At 45.3% G+C, this 19,467-nt stretch overlaps 1 protein-coding gene across 1 annotated transcript in view; it reads left to right on the top strand.

Annotated features, from left to right (window-relative positions):
• FGF5 (fibroblast growth factor 5) overlaps nucleotides 1-19,467 on the top strand; it is a 23,595-nt gene that overhangs the window by 2,925 nt on the left and 1,203 nt on the right. The window contains exon 3 of the mRNA XM_015832354.1: nucleotides 7,155-7,258. Within this exon, the coding sequence (XP_015687840.1) occupies nucleotides 7,155-7,258 (104 nt within the window). The remainder of the gene's footprint in view (nucleotides 1-7,154; nucleotides 7,259-19,467) is intronic.

Genomic DNA, 19,467 nt, shown 5'->3' on the forward strand with positions numbered 1-19,467 from the left:
AGAAGAAGAAGAAGAAGAAGAAGAAGAAGAAGAAGAAGAAGAAGAAGAAGAAGAAGAAGAAGAAGAAGAAGAAGAAGAAGAAGAAGAAGAAGAAGAAGAAGAAGAAGAAGAAGAAGAAGTAGTAGTAGTAGTAGTAGTAGTAGTAGTAGTAGTAGTAGTAGTAGTTGGAAGGGACCTTGGAGGTCATCTAGTCCAACCCTCTGCTCAGGCAGGAAACCATTTTGGACAAACATCTATTAAAGCATCTCATAAATCCAGTCTGCTTCGCTGAATGGACTATATAGTCATTAAGAATTATTTTTTTTAAGACTGCTGGCTATACAGATTGTCCTCCACTTACAACCATTAGTTTAGCGACGGTTCAAAGTTAAAACAGAACTGAAAAAAGTGACTTACGACTGGTTTTCACTTTAAGATCATTGCAGCATCCTCAGGGTCACGTGATCAAAATTCAAGCGCTTGGCTGGGGAATTCTGGGAGCTGAAGTCCACAAGTCTTAAAGTTGCCAACCTTTGCTCTTAACCCACATTTTCCAAACTGGGTCCTTTCAGATGTGCCAGAACTACTAATGCAGGATACCTGGCCAGTAGCCAGTATCCAGGCTTTTAACAGGAATCCTACCACATCCGGAGGGAATCACTTTGGTGAAAACTGCACACTGCAGTTCTTTTACTGGTGTGTTTATTTGGCCAATTCCTAAAGAAATTTCTAGGTTCTCTGTTTTGCGTGAGATTTGTAAGGCCTTGAACAATTTTGGACCATTTAAATTTCAAAAAAAGATAAAATTGGGAAGCAAGTGTAGGCTGTGCATTAGGATACAGTTGTTTCCAGCTGCTGCTGTACTGCCTTGTGATTCCTCAGTTGCTGGGCTATGATTTGTATTCCCACAACCTCTAAAAATGATTTGGGGATTCCTCAGTTGCTGGGCTATGATTTGTATTCCCACAACCTCTAAAAATGATTTGGGGAAATCCTTATCTCCTGAGTCATATTTTGATATCACCATTCTCTTGCCAATTAGGTTAGTGTTTTTCAAACTTGGCCAATTGAGATGTGTGGACTTCAACTCCCAGAATTCCCCAGCCAGCATGCTGGCTGGGTTGCTGCAAAAGTATGCTGACTGGGGAATTCTGGGAGTTGAAGTCCGCACCTCTTAAAGTAGCCGAGATTAAGATAACAGCTCTTTCCAGAGCCTGGGCATCTCCCACGTAGCGGCATATCGATTCCCAGAATTCACTAGCCATATCCCCAGAACCACACTTGGATATTGCATCCAGTTTTGTTTGCTACAATAATAAAAATAAAGATGTTGAGACTCTAGAAAGAGTGCAGAAAAAAGCAACAAAGATGATTAGGCGACTGAAGGCTAAAATATATGAACATATGCCCGGAATTGGGTATGTCTACTCTAATGAAGGGCTAGGGCAGGAGTAGGCAACCTTGGCTCTTTTATGACTGGTGGACTTCAACTCCCAGAATTCCTGAGCCAGCATGGCTCAGCTTGGAAACTCTCCCTTTCCCCTCAGCATGGCTGGCTCAGGAATTCTGGGAGTTGAAGTCCACGAGTCATAAAAGGGCCAAGGTTGCCTACCCCTGGCCTAGGGAATGACATAACAGCAGTCTTACAATATTTGAGGGACTGTCACAGAGAAGAGGGGGTCAATCTCTTCTCCAAAGCATCTGAGAGCAGGACAAGAAGGAACAAATGGAAACTTATAAAGGAGAGATCCAATCTAGAACTAAGGATAAATTTCCTGACAGTGAGAACAATTAAACAGTGGAATGGCTTGCCTTCAAAAGTTGTGAGTGCTCCATTACTGGAGGTTTTTGAGAAGAGATGGGACAGCCTTTTGTCTGAAATGGTGTAGGGTTTCCTGCCTGAGCAGGGGGTTGGACTAGATTCCTAGAAGACCTCCAAGGTCCCTTCTAACTCTGTTAATTCTGTTAACTATGGTGTGCTAAGACTCAGTGAATGCCAAAAAGCCAATTCAGTATCCTTGCCAGCAATAAAGTTCTGAATTCAAACATCTGCCCCTCCATCTGATCAGTGTGTGGCAGAAGGTAAACTTTCTTTCCAGCAGAATGCAATTTCTCAGTCTTAAGTCAAAATTGTGTTGATTATTCCAGGAAGAGAGGATACTGATTTAACTCCTCTTCCTTTTAAAATTAAGAGGGATGATTATGACAAATGCTATTAATAGGTGGAACGGCCTAAACCAGAAGTAGGCAACCGTGGCTCTTTTATGACTTATGGACTTCAACTCCCAGAATTCCTGAGCCAGCCATGCTGAGGGGAAAGGGAGAGGTTTCCAAGCTGAGCCATGCTGGCTCAGGAATTCTGGGAGTTGAAGTCCACCAGTCATAAAAGAGCCAAGGTTGCCTACCCCTGGCCTAGACATATACAGGTAGTCCTTGACTTACAACAGTTCAAAGTTACAACGGTACTGAAAAAAGTGACTTATGACTGTTTTTCACACTTAGGACCATTGCAGCATCCTTGTGGTCACATGATCAAAATTCAGTCGCTTGGCAACTGGCTCATATTTATGACGGTCGCAGTGTCCTGGGGTCACGTGATCTCCTTTTGCGACCTTCTGACAAGCAAAGTCAATGGGGAAGCCAGATTTACTTAACGACCGTGTTACTAACTGAACAATGGCAGTGATTCACTTAACTGTAGCAAGAAAGATCATAAAATGGGGAAAACCCACTTCACAACTGTCTCACTTAGTAACAAATGTTAGCCTCAATTGTGGTCATAAATTGAGGACTACCTGTATTGGTGTTCATTTTACAAGTATTTAAAATTATAATACTGCGGATTTTCCCCGCATGTGGATATTTTGTCGCTCAAGCCCCATAATTCCCAGCCAGCAGGGCCCATAGCTGAGCATGATGGGAGTTGCCTTCCCACAGATCTGCAGAGAAGAAAGCTAGTGAAAACAAATGAGGGAATACAATATATATATGTTTGGCATAAAACTCTGGGGGTCATTCAAACAAGGCACTCAAAAGAGGAGAAAAATGCAGTGGAAGTGAGAGAGACTGAATAAATTGGGGTGAATCGCGAGAATTGCTGACACAGGTTGTTTCCTCCCCCCTCAGCTGGAGGAGCTCAGCAGATGTTCCAGTTCTTGCTGGGTAAATAAAAGGCTTGGTTAAACAGCATCAATATCGATGCGATGTAGAATACTGCAATTGAAGCAGGAAGAATAGATGTCTGGACAGTTCTTCAACAAGGCCAATATTTTGCAAAAATTGCCTAGCAAACCTCAAGAGGTTTCCAAAGGTTCATCATGGCCAGTTCTGTCCTCTATTGCCATCAAGGCCAAATACAGGTAGTCCTCAGCTCACGACCGCAATTGAGCCCAAAATTTCTGTTGCTAAGTGAGACAATGATTAAGTTTTGATATCATAGCAGTGTTCCAATATCTCAGGGGCTGCCCCAAAGAAGAGGGAGTCAAGCTATTCTCCAAAGCGCCTGAAGGCAGGACGAGAAGCAACGGATGGAAACTAATTAAGGAGAGAAGCAACCTAGAACTAAGGAGAAACTTCCTGACAGTTAGAACAATTAACCAGTGGAACAACCTGCCTCCAGAAGCGGTGAATGCTCCAACACTGGAAGTTTTTAAGAAGAGACTAGATAGCCATTTGTCTGAAATGGTATAGGGTTTCCTGCCTGAGCAGGGGGTTGGACTAGATGACCTCCAAGGTCCCTTCCAACTTTATTATTATTATTATTATTATTATTATTAATAATAATAATAATAATATATATTGAATTTTGCCCCACTTTAAGACCTTTCTTGCTACACTTAAGTGATTCACTGCCGTTGTTCAGCTAGTAACATGGTGGTTAAGACTTTGCTTGTCAGAAGGACGCCAAAGGGGATCACACGACCCTGGGACCCTGCAACCGTCATAAATACGAGTCGGTTGCCAAGTGTCTGAATTTTGATCACGTGACCACGGGGATGCTGCAACGGTCGTAAGTGCGAAAAATGGGCATTAGTCAATTTTTTTTCAGGGCAGTTCTAATTTTGAACGGTCCCTAAATGAACGGTTGTAAGTCGAGGACTACCTATATTTGCACCATCAACAGCTGGGTATAGCAGCCCATAAAATGTAAGAAAATTAGTTGAGGTATAATGCTGACGGTCCTGGAAAATGATAATAATAGGTGCGGATGAGAACTTAAGCAGAGGAATTTGCAGGCTTCCAATCGGTGACTATTTATGAAAAAGATCGGAAGAGATAAGAAGATATAAAACACTATTCTGCAAAAAGATCCAGTTTGGTGTAGTGGCTAAGGCACTGGGCTGGTCAGGAGACTGTGAGTTCTAATTCTACCTTAAGCACAAAGCCAGGTGGGTGATTATGGGCCAGCCACTCTCTCTCAACCTTAAGAAAGAGGTAATGGCAAACCACTTCCCAAATCTTGCCAAGAAAGCTGTAAAGACTAGTCCATGCAGTGGCCAGAAGTCAACAGTGACTCAAAGGAACACACATGTGCGTGTACACACACGTACGCACACAAAGGCACACACACTGCAAAAACTGCTGCCAACAATTTCAGTCTAGGACAGTGGTGGCGAACCTATGGCATGAGTGCCAAAGGCAGCCCCTCGGAAGAGAGTCACTCCCAGGCATGCCCCCCCTGGAGCAGCGCAGCCAAGGACATGGCAGCCGGGCAGTGGGGACAAGACTCCGCCCTTGCGCTCCGTCGCAAACATGAGGCTGCGGGGCATGGGTGGAGGGCGTGGCCACCATGGCACTGCTGAACTGCCTGGGCAATCTGCGGTGGGCCATGGAGGTGGTGGGTGGCCCTGCGGGTGGGTGGGGGCGGGGCAGGGGTGGAGCAGGGGCGGTACGGGGGTGGTGGTGGGTGTGTGGTGCGGGGGTGGGGCAGTTTTGGGGCACTCAGTCTCTAAAAGGTTCGCCATCACTGGTCTAGGAAGTTTTCTTACTTCTCCTTCTCCTACAATGTATTTACCTTATGACAGGGTGGGTTTTAAGGGAGGGGCAGCCAAAGCAGCACAAGGAGTCTCACCTTTTTCTCAGGACACAATCTTGAGATGCTGAACTGGGGCAGGATGGGGGGGGGGGGGAGGGAAGATAGATGGGGAGGAGGGCCATGGATTACTTTGCTTCCAATATCTGGCACTCTGGCATCATTTGGTGGGGACTTGGAACAGATGCAACCGAGGCAGGTTAAGGATTTGCAGTGGGGACGGCTTATTTTATGCTGGGATAGTTTTCTGAGTGGAGAGGAAAAGAAGAAAGAAGATCCTTAGATCTCCTAACCCTGCAGAGGAAGCCTTGGACACCGCAACGTCTCGCTTCACTCGCAACCTTTTGCTTTTGTTTCGGCTCGCTCAAAAGCCAGATCCTTCTGCAGTTCCAGAATCACCTTTGTTGACCTTCAAGGCAAAACAACAACAACAACAAAAAATTGCTTCTACTTTTCTTTTGCTTTTCAATAGCCCTCTGAAGCAGAGCTACAAGAGGCATCCTTTTGAGATGCAAATCCTCAAAAGGAGGAGTGGGAGGAAGAAGGGAAACAGAAGTGGAGGAAGAGCTGACTAGCAGTGAAATATTTGATTGGGGGGGAGAGAGAGAGAGAGAGAGGGGGGCTGCATTTCAGTCCACAGAGACGTGGGGCATTAAGGAAGGAATTGTGACAGCCTGACCCAATGTTTCTCAACCTTCACTGCTTTAAGATGTGTGGACTTTGACTCCCTGGGAGAGTCCTGCTGCCTGGGGAATTCTGGGAGTGGAAGTCCAGACATCTTAAAGATGTCAGTGTTGAGAAACCCTGGCCAAACCTATCCAGGCCAAACATCTCTCCTTTCTCCCCCCCCCTCTCCTTCCCTCTCTCTTCTCATCTTCCTTCCTTCCTTCCTTCCTTCCTTCCTTCCTTCCTTCCTTCCTTCCTTCCTTCCTTCCTTCCTTCCTTCCTTCCTTCTTCTCTTCTCTTCTCTTCTCTTCTCTTCTTTCCTCCCTCTTTGTCATCTTCCTTCCTTCCTTCTTCTTCTTTCTTTCCTCCCTCTTTGTCACCTTCCTTCCTTCCTTCCTTCCTTCCTCCCTCCCTCCCTCTCCCTTCTTTCCTTCTCTTCTTTCTTTCCTCCCTCTTTGTCATCTTCCTTCCATCCTCTCTCCCTCCCTCTCTTCTCACCTTCCTTCCTTCCTTCCTTCCTTCCTTCCTTCCTTCCTTCCTTCCTTCCTTCTCTCTCTCCTTTCTTTCCTTTCTCTCTCCTTCCCTCTCTCTTCTCACCTTCCTTCCTTCCTTCCTTCCTTCCTTCCTTCCTTCCTTCCTTCCTTCCTTCCTTCCTTCCTTCCTTCCTTCCTTCCTTCCTTCCTTCCCCTCTCCTTTCTTTCTTCCCTTCCTCCCAGTTGAAGACAGATGCAGGCTGTTGGGGATGAGTCTGTGTTGTCTGTGTTGCACCTGTCTTCAACAGTGAAGGGACATAGAAAACATCCTGCAGCCAAGAAGGCTCCACATCCATTTGCACCACTCAGGTGACCCTGAGGACACGGACAAACTTCCAGGTGGCCTCAACGACTCCCTAAAAGCATCCACATGCCCAGCTGTCTGCAAGGAGTATAAATCCTTCTATTCCCCCACCTTCCAGTCAGAGCTGAAGAAGCTTCTGGGATGAGAAGCGAAACGTCTTCAAAGGAAAAACAAAGAAAGTCCAGTTGCCTCCTGAAAAAAGCACCTTTGGGACAACCGTGACCTGGGATGACCGAGAATTTCCATAGACTTTTAGATGCCAGAGTCCTTTCTTTTTCTACCCTGACATCTCCATTGATGCTTTTGACATGGAGGGCAATTAGTTACTACGAATAGAAGCTGTGGTTAAAATTCTCCCCCCCCCTCTTCATCTTGCATCAGTTTTGTCCTTTAAAACCTCAGGACATCTATAAATAAATGCATATTCAGATAAAGCAAGCAGCAAGCCAGAAGCAATCAGCCATGAAATCACAGGTTATAAGCCTAAAATGACAGGGACTTTTTCTGATTTTTTTTTCTCCTTTCTCAGATAGTGCAAAATGACAAGGCATTTAATTTTTTCTTTCTCCTTTTCGTTTGTTCGTTCGTTCACGGTGCTATGAAAAATGAATTTTATTTTGGGGATTTCTGTCCTTTGTAGGTATTTTGGAAATATTCGCTGTGTCTCAGGGGATAGTAGGAATACGCGGAGTTTTCAGCAACAAATTTTTAGCCATGTCGAAAAAAGGAAAACTGCATGCAAGTGTAAGTACACCTTTAAAACATGCATTTCCAATATGTTGAAATGTTTTGGTGGGAAATATACACTGCTATGGCATCACCTACTCGTGGTGAAGTTTGATTATGCACACTCTGGAAATGTCAACAGGAATAATACGTTATTTTCCTTTGACTTTGTTGAAGGAAAAGTCTTCATCGTGGTTCAGTCCAAGCCGGGAATAAACAATATGGTGACTGCTTTAGAAAGAAGGTTGCAGTTTATTGAAGAGGAGAGCCAGACAGAAAGATGGCTCTGTAAGAAAAGAAAGAGCACATGTAGGAAGTGGGTTTTTATACCCTCTGGAGCCTTTTGTTTGGAGTTGTTTCCTGTTCCTGTTTGAGGCATGAACTTTGACCTGAGTCTGAATGTGCCCTTTGGTATCTGTGGGTTAATCCTATTATGTCCTGTCTTGGAGTTTGGGTGGGGCATGTAGATTTTAGGTGTCTTTGTCTTCCTAAGCTTCTAGCTGGGGGGCTCCAACCTTCCTGGATTATTTACATCTGCATTTCTACAGAGCTGGTTTCTGCTTGGGGGAGGGAGACTCGTGGACTTCAACTCCCAGAATTCCTGAGCCAGCCATGCTGAGGGGAAAGGGAGAGCTTCCAAGCTGAGCCATGCTGGCTCAGGAATTCTGGGAGTTGAAGTCCACGAGTCATAAAAGAGCCAAGGTTGCCTACCTCTAGTATCTTTGCAGGTAAAGCTTGGTGTAAGATGGGGCTTTGTATAAGATGGGACTACCTGTATAGGATCTACCTTTAATGACACAAATGAGTTCTTTATAAGCTTGTGATAATTCTTCCCGAGACAGTGGTACGGAAAGCTTGGTTGCTCCTCCCAGATAACTTGAAATTACTTTAATATTTCACGTTAAAGCCGTGTCTTGCAGTTTAGTGACAGCTCAAATTAAATTAACCCCCTCCTTGTTTTCAAGCCAGACACGATGTTGCAGACGGAGCCAAATGGAAGAGGGGTTATGCTGGGAAGGATGTGACCTGCGAGTCTTCCTTCAGATCAGTGCAAGAAATTAGCTGAAACCGGAGCCAAACGTCTAAAGATTACTGGGCTAAATAACACTGATAATGTAAAAACAGCATCTGCTCTTCGTTCTTGCTTTGGCAAGATGGATGGGCTAATGAGTGTGAGGAGCGCCTCATCGGAGCTGTGCCTGTCACTCATAGGAAGTCTTTGTTATCAAGGATTAGACGATTGCTAGCCAAGCGCAGAATAACATTCGGTTCTGTGGTTTTTGGAAGGAGGGCGGAAATTCTATAGGCTCCTTTCCGTAGCTACATTTCAGGCATCCACCGAAGGGGCGGTTTAATTAAATTATAAAGCAGTTTGTCTGAAGGAAGCTGGATTCGGAAGCAAGAAGGGTTCTGCCAATTCTGAGCTCCTACCACAGATGGCTTCAGTTCTCTCTCTCTCTCTCTCTAACACGCGCATGCACGTGCACCCCCCCCCACACACAATCTGTATGTTTCTGATGGAAAGCTCCTGCAACGTGACAGGAGAGAAACCCCATTGCTTTCCAATGGGCTTTACTTCTTAGTAAACATGCCCGTGGTAAGACCTAACCAGGCTTGGCTCATCTCAGCAAACTAAGCAAGGTTGCCTCTGAGTTTGGCGGGAGATCACCATAAAATCGCAGGGCTACGGGCTGGACCGGAGAGTTGAAAATCTATCCTAGGAAAAAGAAAGCCCCACTTGTGTGTTGTTTTCTAAAATCTATATAAATAAAAATGTAAATGTTCGTTTGTTCAAAATCTTAAATCTCCGAAAGTTCTTCATCGATTGCTTTGAAATTTTGACACAACGTTGCATTCAAATACGCGCGTGTTTTTATATACCTATATTATATAGATGTCACACCTGTGACAGGTAAAAACATGCTTTTTTTGAAAAACAGCGCCATCTGTTGGACATAAAAGCAACACACGCTTTTACTAGACTGAACCACAGCAACGCGTGGCTGGGTACAGCTAGTAAAATAATAAAAAAAAGTCCCGCAGATGTGTTCGTGAAGTCTCCAGAAGCTGAGCTGTGTCTGAAGGAGTCTTCATTTAAAAAAAAATGAGCAGCAATGATTCTCAAACTTGGGTGTTTGAAGTTGTGTGGACTTCCTCAGCTAACTATCTTCCCAGGCCATCTAGATTGAAGCACCCAAGGTTGAGTAACACTGATGTGTAGGTATAACAGGTAAAGGTTTCCTTGTCAGTTGTGTCCGATTCTAAGGCATGGTTTCTCTGTTTCTTGGCCAAGGGAGCCAGCATTGTCTGAAGACAATTTCCGTGGTCATGTGGCCAGCATGGATATACACCAAAGGCACATAGACCGCTGTAACCTCCCCACCGAAGTGGTACCTATTAATCTACTTGCATTTGCATGCTTTCAAACTGCTAAGTGGGCAGGAACTGGAGCAAGGAACCTGTGCTGTCAGTTTTCTAGCTTTAACCGCCGAGTCATCGCGCCCCTCTTATATAGGATATACATATAGGATTTTATATATCCTATATACCAGTGATGGCGAACCTTTTAGAGACCGAGTGCCCAAATTGCAACCCAAAACCCACTTACTGTATGTATCATCGGGTGCCGGGTGGGTGTGGCCCATTGGGTGGGTGTGGCCAATTGAGTGGCTGTGGCCCACTGGGTGGGACTAAAAAGTTCAATCAATCAATTCCAACTTTGCAATATCTTTTTTTTCCCGCGAGAAGTTGAAATTGACTGAGTGAACCTTTTTTTTTTGTTGCACACGGCGGCCGAGACCTAAAGCAAAAAGGTTTTATAAAACCCAGCTGAAGGCCTAGGACTGGGGCGACAGCGTGTGTGCCCACAGAGAGGGCTCTGCGTGCCACCTGTGGCACGCATGCCGTAGGTTCGCCACCATGGCTATATACCCTTATACCTGTACATAGGATGTATAGGACTGGGCTATAAATCCTCTTACTGTTCAGATAAATTTTCAAGGTTCTAATGTTATAAAATCAATATTATTTGCAGTAGCAGCAAGCCATTTGTGACAAAAGGAAAAAGGATCCCCTTCCTTTTTTTAAATGGGAGTTTTTTAGAATGAATAAACTGAAAAGAGGGTTTTCTTTGCTCCCCAGGTCTAATCCTTGTGATTTCTTCTCTTTTGCTACGGAAGCTCTTAGGAAGAAGGAAAGACATTTAAGGCCAAGCAGCCAAACCAGATCCGACGGGTACCGTTACTCCCAGTTCTTTCCCAGACCCAGATGACTCAAGGAATAATTGTTTCTGGTTTTATTTTATTTTTCAATCAGCAGAAGGTTAACCACGTGGCAGATAAAACAGGCATGCAGGCTCAAAAGAATAAACAGGAAAGCAACTTTCTTGAGGCAGGAAGGGTATAGAGTGACAGGTCAGCTGGACTGGCCTCACATGTGACTTTATAGAATGTACATCTGTCATACAAATTAAGAGGCTGGGAAAAAGTACGGTTACCATACCTAGTCATTACAAAATCAATTAAAGCTTTGATTGCAGGTCATTCTGCTCTTCCTCCTTCTCCCTTTCCTTCGCCTTCTAAAAAAAGAAGCCAAACTCCGAACGCAATCTTTGATACAAACCAATTTCCATGATTCATGTACCGTGAAAGGTGACTTTGTATTCAACATTTCTTGTGCATCCACCTTATCTCATCTATGGGTTTTATACAATCTCCGGATGATGTATTTCTTCTGTGACTTTCCCGTTGTTGTTTTTTTTTCCCTACCACGTCCCTACCACGTCCCTCCGATCCTTTTTCCTAACTACAGAAAATCAGTTCAGGAAGGAAAGAGGGAAGAGCTGAATAGTTTAGATCAGACTTGCCCAACTTTTCCAGCTTTGCAGGCCGGGCGGGACGAGGTGGGGTGCGGGGGGGGAAGAAGGGAAGTTTCTGCATGAGGGGTGGACAAGCACGTTTGCTTGCACTTGCCTGCTACTTGGGCAATTGGGGATGTGTGCACATGCACATCCTGCCACTTCCATGGCTCAGTTCTGAAGGGCTCAAGGCCTGGGGACCCCTGGTTTAGATCCCACCCTTGTAGAAAAACACCCCAGGAGGGAGATGGCAATGAAGAAGAAAGTAGTACGGTAAAAATGTAAAGATAAAAGTAAAAGTTTTTCCCTATCTGGTGTTTATCTCCATTTGCTAGCCCAGGGAGCCACCATTATCATAAGATGCTTCTGTGATCATGTGGCTGACATGGTTATACACCAAGGTGCAAGGAATTATGTTACTTTCCCACTGAGGTGGTACCTATTTATCTACTTGTATTTGCATGCTTTCAAACTGCTAAGTTGGCAGGAGCTGGGGCTGTCAAGTTTCCGACTGACAAACCCAACCGAGCAAGCACTATCGAGACGATCCGATCTCTTAATGCAAAACTTTATTGAGTACATCATTTCGGCACAAATGAAGCAAAACCAGCGCTAGTTAATTCCCGCGCAAACCACTATAATTAAGATATAGACTTCTCCCTCCCCCTATTACTGCAGGTCACATGGTCCAATCGAGTCCCAAATTATTGTTATGAGGAAGTGTCTCTCTGTGGGTTTGCAAACATCTGCTGAAACGTCCTTGGTTCACACGGGCTGACTTCTTGTGGTCTGGAGCCTGCATTCCATTTCCGCCTCTCCTCCCCCCTAGTGCATTGGCAAGCTGAGAAGAAGTAATAGTGGCAATCTCATGCGCGTGCTTTGAGTTTGACAGGGACAAGAATGGGAACTCACCCCATCGTGTGATGTTTGGGTCTTGAACTGGCAACCTTCCGGTTGGCAAGCCCAATGTTTTAACTGCTAGGCTGCCGCATCCCGCTAAATATGGTACAATAAATTATATATATATATAATAGATGGGTCTGGAGTTGAGATATGTTAATAGAGGGAAAGGAAGTGCCGATTGGAGAAAATCAAGAAGGAATGTGTCTTACGTTAGGAATGAATTTTAAACAGCTGTGTGTTCAATACAAAAATGAAACAGGTGTGGGATAAATGGAGGTGGAGGAAGAAGGTCACAATGGATGACTTCCCCTTGGAGAAGTGAAGAAAGAGCTTGGAGGACAAAGAAATAAGGACATTATAAGCAGTATATAAAATTATATATGCTTCTATATCAAAGACTTGAGATGGTAGAAGAGACTACAAGTGAGTTTATGTAGAAAAACCTGATAAGGAGCAAAGTTCTTGAATGGAGCAGGGACTCTACTCCTCCAGATGTGATTGAACTACATTTCCCAGAATGCCTTATCTCTAACCCTGTGGGTAGGATTTGTAGCTGAGCAACATCTGACCTTTCCCATCTCTCACCAAAGGATTGCAGCAGTTTGATTTTCTTCAACCTGATCCTGTTCATGAGTTCCATAAATTCCCAGCATTTGTGTGTGTGTGTGTGTGTTGTTGTTGTTGTTATAGAATTTTGGAAGCTGGGATGTGAAAAGCTTGAAGATCGTGAGTGTAGGACTGGATTATAAAAATATGTAGCAGACTTCTGAATAGGAACAAACTCTACCAGCACTATTAATTTGAGGGCCCTCTTGGGAGAACCAGAGATAGAAACATCACCACAAACATTATCTCCTTGTATCACTTGGGTGAGATTGGAGATCTCCTATGTACAGTCTCATGTATGACATGTAATTGGGTGGATTTAACCATGAAATAATAAACGCAACTGGCATAACCTTTAGTAAGGAAGGATTTGGTTTAGATCAGTGGTGGCGAAGCTATGGCACGGGTGCCAGAGGCGGCACTCGGAGCCCTCTCTGTGGGCAGACGTGCCGTTGCCCCAGCCTTGCCTCCCCCCACGACCCCCTCCTCACCAGCAGCCCCCCTGGAGGAGAGTCGCCCCTGAACATGGCCCACGCGGAGCAGTGCAGCCAAGGGCATGGCAGCCAGGCAGCGTAAACACACACCCTCACACCCTATCATGCACAGTTGATGCTGTGGGGCGCGGGCAGAGGGCATGGCCGCCATGGCGCTGCTGGGCTGCCTGGGCGATCTGCGGCAGGCCCTGGAGGCGGTGAGTGGCCCTGCAGGCAGGCGGGGTGGAGGCGGGGTGGGGCAGGGGATGGAGCGGGGGCGGAGCCAGTTTTTGGGCACTCGGTCTCTAAAAGGTTCGCCATCACTGGTTTAGATGCTGATGCAGTGGTGGGATTTAAATATGTGAACAACCGGTTCTCTGTGTGGATGCCGCTTCCAGAAGTCCATTCTGGGCTTGGGCAACTGGCTGAATCCCACCACTGTGCTGATGTCTGGCACTTATATATATAAAAGAGCAAAATTTACCAAGGCATTTTCTAGTGCGCTATTCTTTCCTCGTGGATGGCAAAGGCAGCTGAGCAAAATTAATGTCCCGGGAGACAAAAGAACTGCTCTTCTGTTTGACACGGATCTTGGCAGAAAACACAGGTTTTGCTTCAGTAGCTGTAGATAACTTCACACCACGGCTCTTGCATCTTTGTGTGGTAGTACAAAGGGCGAGACAAAGATCAGAGGGAAAACCGGACCTCCACGGCAGATGTTTGCAGGATTGGATTCAGTCTTTATTAATTTCAGAGGGGGTGGATCACCAGAGTAGAATAACATTAGAAATTCCAGCAATGTGTTTTTCTGGAAGTTATGTCTAGAAGAGGCCTCCAGTATCTGGGCATTGCTCGCCCATAAAGTAATAAAAGAGATGGCATTTTGTTGCAGTCTAGACTTATATTTAGTTTGGTGTTCTTCCTGTGTAACAGAGGTGAACTATTCTGAGCTTAGGAATCCTTCTTTTTAGTTTATTCTATCTATTGTATTTCATTTTTGACCATCCCAGGATCTGCTGGGATTGCAGTGCTGAATTTCAGCAACACAACTGCTGAAAATTGACAGCATGGGTTTCTGCTCTTTTTGAGGTGGGGAAATGATACAGGTAGTCCTCGACTTACAGCAATTCATTTAGTGACTGTTCAAAGTTACAGCAATGCTAAAAAAAAAAGTGACTTATGACCGTTTTTCACACTTACAGCATTTCCGTGGTCATGTGATCAAGATTTGAATGCTTGACAACGGACTCTTATTTAGAATCATGTGATCACCTTTTGCGACCTTCTGATAAGCAAAGTTTATGGCAGGGGTAGGCAACCTTGGCTCTTTTATGACTCGTGGACTTCAACTCCCAGAATTCCTGAGCCAGCCATGATGAGGGGAAAGGGAGAGTTTCCAAGCTGAGCCATGCTGGCTCAGGAATTCTGGGAGTTGAAGTCCACAAGTCATAAAAGAGCCAAGGTTGCCTACCCCTGGTTTATGGGGAAACCAGGCTCACTCAGCAACCGTGTTACTATATTAAAAACTGTGGCGATTCATTTAACAACTGTGGCAAGACAGGTTGTAAAATGGGGCAAAACTCACTTAGCCACCATCTTGCTCAGCAACATAAACGTTGGGCTCAATTGTGGTTGTAAGTGGGAGGACTGCCTGTACTTCTAGTTTCTGCTTTTTAATTGACTGCACAGTTTTCATCCTAAATTGTATATTAGGTAGTTCTATCCTGCTGGCAGCTGACAGACTGAAATGACCTAAAATCCTACAGGGAGAAAAAAAGCATTCCTCTTTGCTTTCTTCCAGGATGTAATGTTGACTCCCTTACTATAAACCTTCCGAAGTAGAATAGAATAGAATAGAATAGAATAGAATAGAATAGAATAGAATAGAATAGAATAACAGAGTTGGAAGGGACATTGGAGGTCTTCTAGTCCAGCCCCCTGCTCAAGCAGGAGGACCTATACCGTCTCAGACAGGTGATTGTCCAGTCTCTTCTTAAAAATTTCCAGTGATGGAGTGCCCACGATTTCTGGGGGTAAGCTGTTCCACTGGTTGATTGTCCTCACGGTCAGGAAGTTTCTCCTTAATTCCAGGTTGCTTCTCTCCTTGATCAGTTTCCAACCATTGTTTCTCATCCTTCCCTCTGGTGCTCTGGTGAACATTGTGACCCCCTCTTCCTTGTGGCAGCCCCTCAGATACTGGAATACTGCTATCATGTCTCCCCTATTTCTTCTTTTCTTTAGACTAGCCAAACCCTAGTTCCGAGCCATTCTTCATTTGTTTTGGTCTCTAGGCCTTGGATCATCTTAGTTGCTCTTCTCTAATTTTTTTCCAAACTCTCAACATCTTTTTTGTGATATGGTGACCAAAATTGGCTGCAGTATTCGAGATGTGGTCTTACCAGGGCTTTGTAAAGTGGTACTAATACTAATACTAGACCAGAGAGGAAACCTGAGCATTTGAACTGATTCTACTTTATTGTAAGCTACATGAATAGAATCTTGCAATTCTGAAAATACCATCTCCCGCTATCTCTTTTTACAGTTTGATAAGTGAGGGAATTTCTTTTTTTAGTTTCTTTCAATGCCCTTTTTGTGGCTGTAGGCTCCCCCTGCCCTTATCTGATCATTCCCTAGGCAGCCTTTCTTCTCCTCCTCTGCCAAGGTCATTCCCACATACCACCACATTGATCTCCTCTACAATCATAGCATTCCTTGGTGGTCTTCTTTCCCACGCTAACCAAATCCAACCCTGTGTAGTTTTCTGAAGATGGGCCAAGGATGGCCAAGTGCATCTACTTGCTAGGATTTGCTGAAATGACACAAAACGAAAGGAAAGGCACATCTAATAAGGTGAAACATAAGACAAGATTTTAAATGGAGACTTAGAAACTATTTCTGATATATTGCTAGAGATCCCTTAGGTATTTATGTTTCTGGTGAGTCTGCAAGAATGGAAAGATCAGATTTCCACCTCCTTCGAGGCCTTTTTCGGCTTCCAAGGAATTCTTCATTTTCTCTTCTGACAATGCACTTCCACTGCCAAGCTGAGTTCGCAACTCTGCAATTCAATATTTTCCTTCAGTGCCACTGAGAGAAAGGTCATCTCAGTCCATTCATTAGCTGAATGGAGGAATCAATGGTTGCACTCCTTGTTCTCTCAACCGTAGCCCACCTAGTCTTCCCGGAAACTTGTATTGAACTTGTATTACTTACAAGGCCTTGGTAAGGCCACACTTGGAATACGGCATCCAGTTTTGGTCACCACGATGTAAAAAAGATGTTGAGACTCTAGAAAGAGTACAGAGAAGAGCAACAAAGATGATCAGGGGACTGGAGGCTAAAACATATAAGGAACGGTTACTGGAATTGGGTATGTCTAGTTTAATGAAGAGAAGGACGAGGGGGCACATGATAGCAGTGTTCCAATATCTCAGGGGCTGCCCCAAAGAAAAGGGAGTCAAGCTATTCTCCAAAGCGCCTGAAGGCAGGACAAGAAGCAATGGGTGGAAACTAAGCAAGGAGAGAAGCAACCTAGAACTAAGGAGAAACTTCCTGACAGTGAGAACAATTAACCAGTGGAACAACCTGCCTCCAGAAGCGGTGAATGCTCCAACACTGGAAGTTTTTAAGAAGAGACTGGACAGCCATTTGTCTGAAATGGTATAGAGCAGTGGTAGCGAACCTATGGCACGTGTGCCAGAGGCGGCACTCAGAGCCCTCTCTGTTGGCACGCGTGCCACCGCTGCCAGCAGCAGGTCCATCAGGCCGCCCCCGCTGCCCGGAGCAGGAGCCCCACCCAGCACAAAGTGGTCGACTTGCAAATTCGAGTAGAGGTGGTAGAACAGAGGTCACCAACCATTGTCGATTGGTGGACTGGAAAGGAGGGGGAAGCATTTTACATGCGTGCATGAGGCCGCGAGCACGCACGTGCTGCAAATGGGGCGGGGCTAGTGCCTGCGTGATACCCACCAGCCCTACCCTGTTCTTGCGTGGTGCAGCGCCTTGTATCTGCACCCCGTGGCGTGGCGGCGACCATTTTTCCGCCTTGCAGCGCGGAGGCCCATTTTTTTTGCCACCAGTTTTTGCGTGTCAGAGGTGGCACTCAGAGGTGCCTCCCTGCCCCCCCCGAGGGCACCCCAATGCTGATGCGGACCTGGCACTTTGCGATAAATGGGTTCTGGGTTGCGGTTTGGGCACTCGGTCTCTAAAAGGTTTGCAACCACTGGTATAGAGTTTCCTGCCTGAGCAGGGGGTTGGACTAGATGACTTCCAAAGTCCCTTCCAACTTCATTATTATTATTATTATTATTATTATTATTATTATTGTTGTTGTTATTGTTGTTGTTATTATTATTATTACTCACAGCTTCAGCCCTCCGGGGTTGTGTTCATTTGCCTCCGACTACTTCCCAAGACTACTTTGGAGGGAAATTAACACAACCCCGGAGGGCGGAAGCTGTGAGTTAATACAAGTTCCTGGGAAGACTAGGTGGGCTATGGTCAAGATCTCTAGGGCTTAGAGAGTCCTCCCCCCTCCAAAAAAAAATCAGAGTTCCTGAGAAAGAGGGGCAGGAAAAGTTTGCCAGAAGACCGTCCTCCATGAGACACAGGGAGAAGAGGACCAGTTTTGTTGACAGTTCCTCTCACCACGATTTTCCCCTCTTCTGTATCGTAATGAGTAGACCTTTGACTTCAGTCACCCTTCCCGTTCACCCAAATTGAAGGAGGCCTGTTGACAGACGAGAGACATGCTTCCTTTCCAAAACAAACTTAGGGCCTTTGGGAGCTAATCATGTGAAATTGTCTTCTGAAATTGAGACTGGATCAAGTCAGCAAGAGGAAATCATTGCCAGGCAGGCAGATCATCTTTCGCCTTCTTTCTGTTATTCCTAGACACTTAGCGCCATCTTCTTGGAATGGAATTCGATTAGCAAACCACCACGGGGAAGGATATGAAATGAAAAATTTGGAAGCGCTTCCTCAAAACCGTTCTTTCCTATTCTCCCCAGTGAAATGCAGGTAGAGATGAAAGCGAGGTTGATGCGGAAAAATGGATTGGTCCAGGGCATTGATTACCAAAATAAACGGCTGGTATTATTGTTTAGAACAGTGGTTCTCAACCTTTTTAATGCCGCGACCCCAATCGGTCGTAAGTCGAGGACTAAACCGGTCGTAAGTCGAGGACTAAACCGGTCGTAAGTCGAGGACTACCCAATTGGTCGTAAGTCGAGGACTTTCCCTGCCCGGGAGCGCCACGCATGCGTGGTTCCGCCTCCTGCGCCGGCCGAGGCGTAGCTGGCAAGCGGCAGAGACGGAGCAGGCCGACCACCAGCTGGCCCAGCTCAAGGGAGGTAAGGCACCCGCCGGAAAAGGAAAAAAATGGCGGACAAAAAAAATGGCGGACAGCCTTGCTTGGCGACCCCCGTGAAATAGTCGATCGACCCCAAATGGGGTCCCAACCCACAGGTTGAGAACCACTGGTTTAGAATCTTAACATCGCCTTATAAGGTCAAGGAAATGAATGCGTATCTGTGACTGACCATCCAGATGTAGAACTATAATTCCCGAACTATAATTCCCAATCAGATGAGAGTTTACTTAAGCAGCATCTGGAGGTTCACAGGTTTTTCATCTCCGGGGTAGTCCAAGGTCACTGGGTGACCATCCTATTCAAATGAAGGTCTGGACTGGAGGGGGGGCTACATTCAGTCCTCCAGACCACTAGAACCTTGCTTTTCCACTTGTAATTAGTCATGGTAAGTTTAATTGATCTTATGATGTAATGGTATGTAGGAATTACCTTGGGAGATGGGAGGAAAAACCACAGGCTGGACAACCAGCGTGTAAAATAGTCCAGAGAGAGAGAGGAAGGAGCATGGGAAGCACTTCAAGATGACCCTCCCTATTTTTTCACAGAGTAAATGGAAAGGAGGAGAGAAATACAAGAAGATTCTGTCAATATAAACTTACAATGAAGATACACCTAGTACGCCTGGGTTTTATTTCTTATTTGAACTACCTCGCAGGGCCAACAAATAATTGGAACTTATCAATAAAGATTTGGACGCAAGAGGTCTTCTAGTCTTCTAGTAACAGTGAGAGGGATCTTGGAGTCCTAGTGGACAATCACTTAAATATGAGCCAGCCGTGTGCTGCAGCTGCCAAAAAGGCCAACACAGTGCTGGGCTGCATTAACAGAGGGATAGAATCAAGATCACGTGAAGTATTAATACTACTTTACAATGCCTTGGTAAGGCCACACTTGGAATACTGCATCCAGTTTTGGTCACCACGATGTAAAAAAGATGTTGAGACTCTAGAAAGAGTGCAGAGAAGAGCAACAAAGATGATTAGGGGACTGGAGGCTAAAACATATAAGAAAAGGTTGA

The sequence above is a fragment of the Protobothrops mucrosquamatus genome, unplaced genomic scaffold (assembly GCF_001527695.2).
Source record: "Protobothrops mucrosquamatus isolate PMUCROS unplaced genomic scaffold, P.Mucros_1.0 scaffold3, whole genome shotgun sequence".
Classification (NCBI taxonomy): domain Eukaryota; kingdom Metazoa; phylum Chordata; class Lepidosauria; order Squamata; family Viperidae; genus Protobothrops; species Protobothrops mucrosquamatus.